At 36.3% G+C, this 9,776-nt stretch overlaps 1 protein-coding gene across 2 annotated transcripts in view; it reads right to left on the bottom strand.

The window, feature by feature from the left end:
* Positions 1–767: 767 nt before the first annotated feature.
* The window catches only part of TACR3 (tachykinin receptor 3), a 41,544-nt gene continuing 32,535 nt past the window's right edge, over positions 768–9,776 (bottom strand). The window contains exons 4-5 of one of the 2 annotated variants that reach the window (XM_075092433.1): positions 4,029–4,225; positions 768–1,083 (exon numbers count right to left, since the gene is read on the bottom strand). In XM_075092433.1, the coding sequence (XP_074948534.1) occupies positions 768–1,083; positions 4,029–4,225 (513 nt within the window). Of the gene's footprint in view, positions 1,084–3,899; positions 4,226–9,776 lie in introns of those variants that run through there. The other variant, XM_075092434.1, reaches the window with a different exon arrangement.

The raw sequence follows: 9,776 nt of genomic DNA, 5'->3' as shown, positions 1-9,776 counted from the left end.
ACAAATCTTCTGTTAGGGTCACTGGAGGAAGATCTACCCTTACCACTAAGATACAAAACTATAGGACATTCATCTAAGCAATACATCCTCCTGGAAGTACACATTCCTTTGGAGTCTAATGTTCACTAATATAGAAACATCAGTAGAATTTAACTTAGTCTCTTAAGAGATTTTCTCCTTTTTAAAAAAAACCATTTTTCGGATATATATTTGGAAAATTGTACTGTTGCAGACAGAGCTGAACTTCATTCATGTGAACTTCATTTTGTCTGTTTGCCTGGGAATAGGTATAAATTGTAAAACAATTGAATAGACTTGGGGCCCATTAGGTCTTCATTATAAAAATTTTTTCATATCAATCTTATGTTATTTTGTTGTTGTAGAATTAATACACTCATAATAGAAAACATCGTACATTTCAGCCTCAATAAGTGAAGGAGCCTGTTACATTTTGGTAAGTGAAACATAAATGCCACAGGTCAAATACAGCCGAAACAATGTTTTTTCAAGTCATTACTTATTTTAGATAATTCCTACAAACGTTGCCATGTATACGGTGTGAATGTGCTTTTGGGCTGATGCATACATGCGTCTTCAAATTCTTCTTTCTTTCCAAAGCAGAAAAGTGATGCCTAAAAGTCTCATAATATTTATAGCTAGGGTTTCTCAGTAGAATTATATTTGCTTTCCTGTGGTATCAATATCTAGTCCCAAAGGAGGAGAGCATTGTCCAGTGCTACTCTTCTGACAACTGTCCCATGAAATGCTTAGGAATAATCATTTACTGATGTATGCAGTGAACTGATGAGACTTGAAGCTGTGGAGATGGTCTTGGAATTCCTCTGTGAAGAGCCATTGAAACTCGTGTCCCTCAGAGCTGCTCTTTTCTTATGGCTGGCATGGGTGTGGTCTCCATCATTAGTGTCGAACACCACTGTCATGCTGGAATCCATTCTGGAGACAGCGTATAGGCTACTTTGCCGAGTGGGATGAAACCTGGCTGCCTTGAGCTCTAGCTCGTCATAGCTCGACACCTCAATGAAGGGACACCAGCGGAAAGCTCGCTTGAAGCCAGCTCGGAACCTGGGAGGAAGGATGCTTGGTAAAAGCCTGTGCTTGTGAAAGCCAGCCACAGGCCTTCATCTGAAAACGCACCATGCTGACGGGACACTGGCTCAGCTAATTAACTTTTCCCTACTCCTGTTTGTGGTGAAGTTAGTGGGAGTTTGCTTGACTAAAGTCTGAGTAGGGTAAAAAAGACAGTGGTAACAGCTCATTTCTGTTTCTGATTTTCTATATACTTTCCCTGCATTTTAGCATTGGTATTTTCCTCATACTCAATTCCCCTTCCTTTGCCTGTGCTTAAATAAACAAACACCCACTTTCATAGCACTGTGTTCACAGAAATTGTTTTGATTTGACCTACCATGAAATCCGCACCTATAGTTCCACCTTCTTTCAGCAAGAAACTTTGTAGCCACCTTTTCTCTAAAATACCATCCCAGTTTCCAGATTCCAATACCCCTTCTGTGTTTCTCTCTCTAACAGGGATGCTTAAAGGGGAATGATGAAATGACTAATAATTGTTCGTAAAGAATATTTGGAAAATAATTTGCAACAATTAAAGAAGATACTGAAAAGTTAAACAGTGAAAGTTAACAATGTGTAAACAGGAATTTTGAGGCTTTAGCACATTAGTGCTTCCAATAGTCATACAGGGTTACTTCTTATTTCAATTCACAGGCAAGTCACTGTAAAGACTATTATTACTTTTTATGTGCATACATTTCCAGAATAGATGTTAAATACATTAGAAAAACAATTTGCTGTATATTTATGTGTAACCTGAAAAAGAACACCTTTTCACCTAGACCTAAAACTTATCAGGCTTTCTCACTTGTCCTGCTTCTCTTCTTTTTGTTTCAACAATGAGCTGTGTTGTTCATAGTGTCTGTAAGCTTTTTGGAGCAATGGTTCCGCTGCCACAGTGATGACTACCGATAAAAGTTTAGATTAAGTTTTCAGTGAAAGCTGACTGATCTCACAGAAATAACTTTCTTTCCTCCTCAATTTTTAAAAGTTTGCCACAGAGCTGCCACATGATGACAAATGAGCAGGTAGCTTGCTATTTGGCATTCCTCTGTTTAGATTCAGTCCACATTAGGAAAAATATAGAAAGAACCTCGGTTGGAAATTAATTTAGTGGAAGAAGCTGTAAAACCTAAACATCTTTACACTGCATTATTTTTTGTTTCACCTTCTATTCTCTTTCTCCTTCATGGCATGGTTTTTCTGCATCTTGAAATAATGCTCTCTTTATCTAGATACGTAAGTAATATCCTAATTATCCTGGAAGATGAGGCTGGGGGTAGGTGGTATAACTCTGATACTAGATCCAGCAAAATTAACAATACTGGGTGAATTGATCTGACTCCCAGCAACTGGCTGTATTTCCCTACTGCATGAAAAGGAAGCAGACGCTCAGGTTTCTTGATTTCAATATGGAACTTAATTATAAGAAAACTTTCACCAATGCCTCACTCTTGTATTAAATTGTGAACAGGGTGACCTTTAGTGTGTCTCAAAATTATGACATTTTTCTTGATTTCTATTCTTTAGTGTAGACACTTAACTTTGCAGTGTACGAGTGTCACCATAAGACACATCAGAGATATTAATTTTTTATGAATAATGTCTTTTGTAACTCTGTCATAAAAAGTTTTTGAAGAAAATGGCAATGTTATAGAGGGTTTACTGCAGTCATTGAGAAAATATGAGGCCTGGTTCTTCCTCACCTTTATTTTTGAAGACACTGGACACCCAGTGAAATCTGGTTTCTATTGAAATTAATGGGAAGTTTGCCATTTGAGTTCGGATTTTGTTCTGGCATACTAAAAGTTTACGTCGTCTTTAAACAGTTGTAAGTGATCAAAAGGGGCAGAAGGCTGTATGAAATCAGGCATTACCTTGACATTTTAAAAGGCTATGAATGTTAAGCATCATAAGCTATCTTCATCAAGGAGGCAGACTCCACCATTTTTACACCAATAAAAACTCAGCAGGATTTGGTTGTTTCATTTTCAGTTAGACTCCTTTTGGCAGGTATTGCATGATTTTTACTGGGGTTTTATAAGTATTTAATAAAATTAGTATAAAGCTTCTCAGCAATTAAACTTGATGCTGGCTCCTCATTCAAAAGAGATTTCAAATAATATTTAAAATTACTTATTCAATACTGATTCATACTGACTTTGTGGACTAATTTATTGTTCATGGTGGTCTTCATCCATTAACACTAGAAGAAATACTGAAAAATAGGATGGCCAGGGTGGTGTGTTTGTTTAGATCCTGGTCCTACAAGCTGAAATGAAAAACATGGGTTCATTCTGCAATCCAGGAGTCTCAAACTGCCAAATATCCATAAAACCTCTCCAAACTCAACAAGTGCAGGGCCTTTGAAATTCAGAGCATAACGCGTTGCGATCAAACAGTACTGTAATTTACTATGGAGTAATGAGAATATAAATATCCGTTTCATTAGCCTGTTACAGACCTCGGAGCTCAGTAGAAATCTAATGGTGAGGTATAAAATATACAGTAAATCACACTTTATATTATATCCTTCCAGGACTGCAAAACAAATTTGCGGCTACAATTAGTTAGTGAACGTACAGATTGCACTGTATATCTCTAATGACTGTCTTTACTTTTTTATTTTGACGTTTTGCAAGGCAAAAATATTAAACTGCTATAGATTTTAAATTTTGCATATGGAAATGGGAAGGGTTGGTCTCTGAATACTGAACTTTGCTCTGAAATTTTAAGTAGACCGAAGTATTTACTGTAAGTGCGCATTTGTTTTCCTGGGATTCGAGTAAAAACCTAAAGGAAGCGTTTGTTTTATTTTTGTTTTCTTTCCCTCTAACTGAAAACTATTCAAGTGAAAATTTCTTGTCTTTTATCCCATTTAAACCATTTATATCCTCATTGAAGTTATGCATACCAACTGTTTCATAACCAGCTCTTACCTCTTATTAAGACAGCAGTAGATAATGGGATTGTACATTGTAGAGCTCATGGCAAGCCAAAAGCTGGCCAAATAGATTTGCTGAATGTATTTCCACCGATTTAATTGTTGATAGATCCCAGTAACTATGAAGTAAATGTGGTAGGGCAGCCAGCAGACAGCAAATGTCAGCACAACCACAATCATCATTTTTACCACCTGAAAGAAGGAAGTAATAATGCTATTTTGTAATATACATTAGCCGACATTATATTTGGAGTAGCATTTCAACATCCATTAATAATTTTCTTGCATTTGATAATTAAAGCTAGTCAGAGCAAAGGTGAATATGCCTTTATATAATTTTCCTTTTAACCTGACTTTCCTAAATTTCTGGTTTAGTGTTTTGGTTTGGTTTTTTTGGTTTTCTTTTTTTTTTTTTTCCTTGCCTGGAGATCCTCCTTTTCCTAAGGAAAATAACATTAAAATCTTCTCTAACTTTATTTGTATTGATTCTTCCGAGAAATGTATTTGCTTACTTATATTTGACTATCTAAAAATATTACTTTTTTCTGTACACCTAATCATGGAATAAGGTTACAAGGTGTTTTATTTGGACACCTCATTCTTGCCTTTATTGACCCTGGTGTCCTTTTCTGTTGTGGTCTGCAAGTATATCCCTTGTCATCAGTTATTAAATGTGATTTGAGTAAACACTAGGTTGTAGGAAATGAGCAGCTTCAGTATCCTGTTTAATTTCAGAGGCTAACAATTTCCTTGGCCGGTGATCTTATTTGTTGTTTTCTGCAGGCATTGTAACATCTGTTAGCTTCCATAGTTTCCATTAAGCACAAATGAAGAGGAGCTCTGTTTTGTGCTTGAAATGCAAGAAGAAAAGTTGCGAGTCATGTAAAGACGCACTCCTGTCTTTCCATCTTCACCTATGTTAAATACTAGTCCAACTACCATTTTCAGCACAATATGTCACACGTTTACACAACAGATTTTCTTTTTGTAGGTAAAATGAAACTGGACGTGATAGGTCTGTGCTGGAAAGTCTCTTGTTCATTTGTACTGTGAATACTGAGGAATAATAGGGATTGCTACCAACAGTCTTTTCATTTCTCTGTACAAGGTGCCATTTCCTGCTCTTTGTTGTTTTGCCAGGAAAAAAAATAGAGCTGAAATTTCCCATACCTACATGTCTTAGGTTGATGTCTTTATAAAATTTCAGCGAATGTAATTAAATAATTTTACATATAAATGTCATGGTGCCATCCTTAACTCATATTACATCTTCCTGTGGGAAACATATGAAGTAATTTTTCATTTAGTATCTGGTACAAGTGTACAAGCTTTCCTTCTGGCTGGGACTGTACTGTACAACATTTTGCTTATGGGAATGCTTATTATTACTGATACATATACCAATCACCACTTAAAGACACAAAAAGTATGTCTGTCTGCACACACAACAACATAATTAATATTTCATTCTTCTAAAGCACTTTTCATCAGTTAATTGTAAACTACTGTAGAAGGAAGACCATTATTATAAGGGAAGGCAACGCACCAAAACATATCACTGTTACCTTTGGTGGTGTACATCTGTATCTCTATATCTAGGCCTGTGTAGATGTATATGGGACTGTATATGAGGTGTTCCTGGGGGAGGGAAGAGGTTGTGGCTGTCTGTGAATAGACATTTCTGGACTAAATGATATATCTGAAATGGTGCCATAAAAAGATGTTGTCAAATCACAGTCTATCATTAAATGGTATGCCTTTTCTACTCCTTTGGACATAACTTACACTGTTGTCTGCTGGGGGTTTACACCTGTGCCTTGCACACATTCTGTAGGTAGAAGACTTAAGTCCATAGTTTTATCACACTACTTAAGTTCTCTGTCCATTGATTTACAGGTGCACTTTATTTGTTGCTGTGTTTTTATACCTGCCAGGAATGATAAGCATTACTTAAACACTGTTCAGGATTTCTGTAATTTCAGAACACTGGAGAGTCTAATTACTTGCCTTGATATTTAATTAGCAAGTCTTGCAGTACCAGATGTGCCTGTGAAATTATTCCTAGAATTATTTATCGTTGGAATATCATAAGTACTAAATGGAAGGATTTGAGGCCTGATATTTGCCTCCAAATTTTGAAAGTGTAATCAGGCAAATCCATATTTACACTGAATATTTCATCCGTACAGTGCTTAAGAACTGAAACATTGGAGCTTTTCAGCAATAAATGTAGTTTAATCCTGTTGAACACTGTGTCACTCATGCCCCAGAGCTGCTAGAAATCACAGTGAGAGTGCAGGTTGCCAGTTTGGCACACTAGATTGTGTTAACAATATTTTCAACAGAAAGTTGCTTGTCTTTTTCTGGCATCCAAATTCTTATTGGCCAGTTTTCTGTGTTATATCAAAGGTCAAGCTAAGCAGTGCTTTGAGTCCACTTAAAGGTCTCCTAAGGGTAATAAACTTTCACAGGCTGTACAAATATAGCTTTTTTTATTTCAACTGCTGCCCTCAAAACTTAACACAAAATGAATTAAGTTTTGGTTTAACCCAAATGTAATATTTCAGGTTTTCTTCAGGGCAACAGAAACCCCCAAATAACTATTTGCAATATGACCCAAAGAAAATCCTCAATCAAAAATTTTTTGTCACAATTTCAGGCAGTTTGATTCTTATTTTAAGCCTTTTAATTTTTTTTTTTTTAAGTTTCTAGATGAAAAATGTCAGTTTACTCCCAGAAAGTCACATCTTTCCCTGCAAGGTTACTGTTTTGTTTAAAAAAATCACCTGTCTTTAAAACCAGTGAAATCAGCACAGATTTTTTTTTTCTTGCTGTTTCTGTCTGGAAATCCATGATTAAATATTAAGTCATCACCATCATGAAAGCAGAAATTTCTGAAGCAAATAGTTAAACTGGTCAAGTAAAAGATTATTTTAGATGGCCATTAATGTTTGATTTAATTGTCATTCCAGTGACTTGTTACTTCACAAGAGAGTGAAACACACTATATTCTTCATTATTCACGTTTGCAGCGGTTTTTCATAAATAGCAAGAGTTACCTAAAAATTTAAAGTATTCTTTTCCTCTCAGATAAGGCTGTATTAGTCTGAGTTTCACTGAAGTGAATGGTAATCTACCGATATGCACGTTTAGGAGGAGACATGCAATGGGGTTTCCTTATTAATGTGTCAATTATTTTTTCCTGGAACAAAAAGTGCTAATTTTTTAATTTAGAAAAGGGATGTTTAAGAAAAGCCAAGGTTGAATTGTCACTCTTTTGAGTATTTATATAATACAATGCGCTCATTGTCATACTACTTAAGGAGAAGACAAATGAGATGTTGCAAGCCTCTGTCATAAAATTGTTTGAAACACGGGGCAGTTACATTTGAATTTGAAGTCGGTCACTGAAGTTATGAGAGGAATTAAACAGCAGTACTGTGTCCTGGTTTCATCAGCTAAGAATGAGTATGTGTTGGAGAAATGGAGGAAAAGAAGAATAAGAGGAAGCTGAAAAGGAGGGAGATTATTAGCAATTTTCTTTCCTCTTTCAGAGACAGGCACGCACAGTGTGCATACATTACAGTTTATGTAACCTTACGTACACGTAAGGTTATGTAACCATACCTTACAGTTTATGGCTGCGGTTGTTGTCCATCCCCTTACTCTTTCCAGTGTTAAGTTTCGTTTCTTGATGATATCAATAACTATGAACAGAAACTGCCTTCAAGGTCTATAAACCCAGGGCACCTTTATTTTACTTGATATAAATCCTGCTGAATGAGTGCCAGTGAACTGTTAAGCTCAATTAGGGAAAATAAGTGAAACAGGCCAAGTATGAATTTGCTGCAAAAACCTGATTGTCTCTTCCCGGCACACTGTGATGTTTCACTAAAATATCTCCAATGACACTTTGCAGGTTCAGCTGCAAAGTATAAAAGAGAGCCTCAATGAGTTGTTTTCTTTGTTTTTGTTTTTTTTTTTTTGGAGTGCTTAGACCTGTGGTTCTGACACTACAAAGATCTTATATTTTGTTTCTTTTTCATATGCCTGTTCTGCTTTATTTTTTTGAGATGACCATTTTTCAGTTGTTTTCTCCTCTCTTCTGTGTTGCATAGAATTTGTTAATAAGAGTTTGGTCTTGTGTGTTAGGAAGCATTTCTGAAGCAAGCAATCCAGAAAATCCCCGAATTCAGTTGTGCTTAATGTCTAGCTCTCTTCCTGACACCCTTTTACCACAGAGTTTTCCAGATTGTGTGACTGCAGTGAACATCACCAACCTGTGTCCCAGTGGCACCATTTTCCCCTGGTGTTCTGTTCAATCTCCCTTTGTGTATTGTGGGTAGCATAAGGTGGGTTTTTTTTTCTGTTCCAGGGTTTTTGTTAAAATGAGTTCTGCTGAGTCTCTCAGTTGTGCAAACTTTAGGCAAGTCTTGAGGCTATGGATTGTGATGGAAAATCAACATTTGATTTTCATCGACATGTTCTGCTGATATTGATGCACTTCTGCCTATGTCTAAGAAAAATTGCCTATAAAAAAAGTTTTTATGTGTTTTGTAGTCTTTTTTAGTCTTTTAAATTATTCCTTTCTGAGAAAGAAGTATTCTTTCATTAATGAATGATATGTCATAAGAAAAAAAAGTATTTAAAAGAACAAAACAGACATAAGTTCATTGGAATTGGAGTTCACAGATTTGCTTTTGTTGTGAAACATCTGAAGCAGTAAAAGTGAAAAGGAGCTCACAGGTTCTGCTACACTTGCGAAGAGCAGCAAATACTTTTTTTTCCCCCTCCTGTTTTTATTTTGCATGAAAAATAGCTAGAAAAGTGAGTCTGACTTAGATGTGGCATTGAGAATAGCTCTGGAAAGATTAGGAATAAAATATACTTTTATGAGAGACTCAGTTGATGCTGGAGGGCTATAGCAATTCACATTGCAAGGCATTGATTTGCCATCAATACCTAGACATAGGCCAGGGAATAATTTCTTTTTCAATCTGCTCTGCAGCTCCTTATTACCTTTCTAAGTCATCGTTGATATTGCTGTTTCTACAAGGCAAGGAATTTGGCTTCTGATTTCATGTGCAACAATATCACACACTATAACTTCATTAGTTTTAGAACTTCTACTGCTAGGTGTCATGCGTATGTGAGTGAGAAGCAGAGCAAATACTTTAAGAATCCATACAGTACAGGAATCTCTTGGTTTACCCTCTCATGGATATTATTTGTCCATGTGAATACAACATAAACACAGTTCACAGATAATCTCTGGGAGTCATAACATGTTTCTCTTTCCGCTCTGTGCTCTTTTGGAAGAAGTAAAATACCAAACTAGCATTGCACAAAGTATTTCTCCCAGCACGTTAGGATGCAATCAGTAAATCCACTTGCCAATCCTGGGGACATACATGGCACTTGTGCAATAAGCACCAGAGAGAAGGGAACACCATTATATCTTTTGCTTCTCCACAATGCTTAGTTGGAGTAAACTATTTATCTCTTGCAAGAGAATTAGGATTCAGTGGTAACTCTACTGGCATTGGTACAGAGATCGGACTCTTCCCTGAGACAGCAAATGCTGTGGTTTTTCATATAATTTTGACAAGCTCAGGGGTTTTTTGTGCTGTTTCAGCCCATAGAAAGGATAGATTCTTAATAACGGAGGGAGATGCACATGTAGAAGGAGAAAGAATCAGAGAGCTTGGAAGTCTTTCAATCAAGTAAGCTACTTGTCAATTCC

This window comes from Phalacrocorax aristotelis, chromosome 4 (genome assembly GCF_949628215.1).
Source record: "Phalacrocorax aristotelis chromosome 4, bGulAri2.1, whole genome shotgun sequence".
NCBI lineage: Eukaryota > Metazoa > Chordata > Aves > Suliformes > Phalacrocoracidae > Phalacrocorax > Phalacrocorax aristotelis.
Note: the sequence above shows the minus strand (reverse complement) of the source record. Positions and strands in the feature narration are given on the sequence as shown.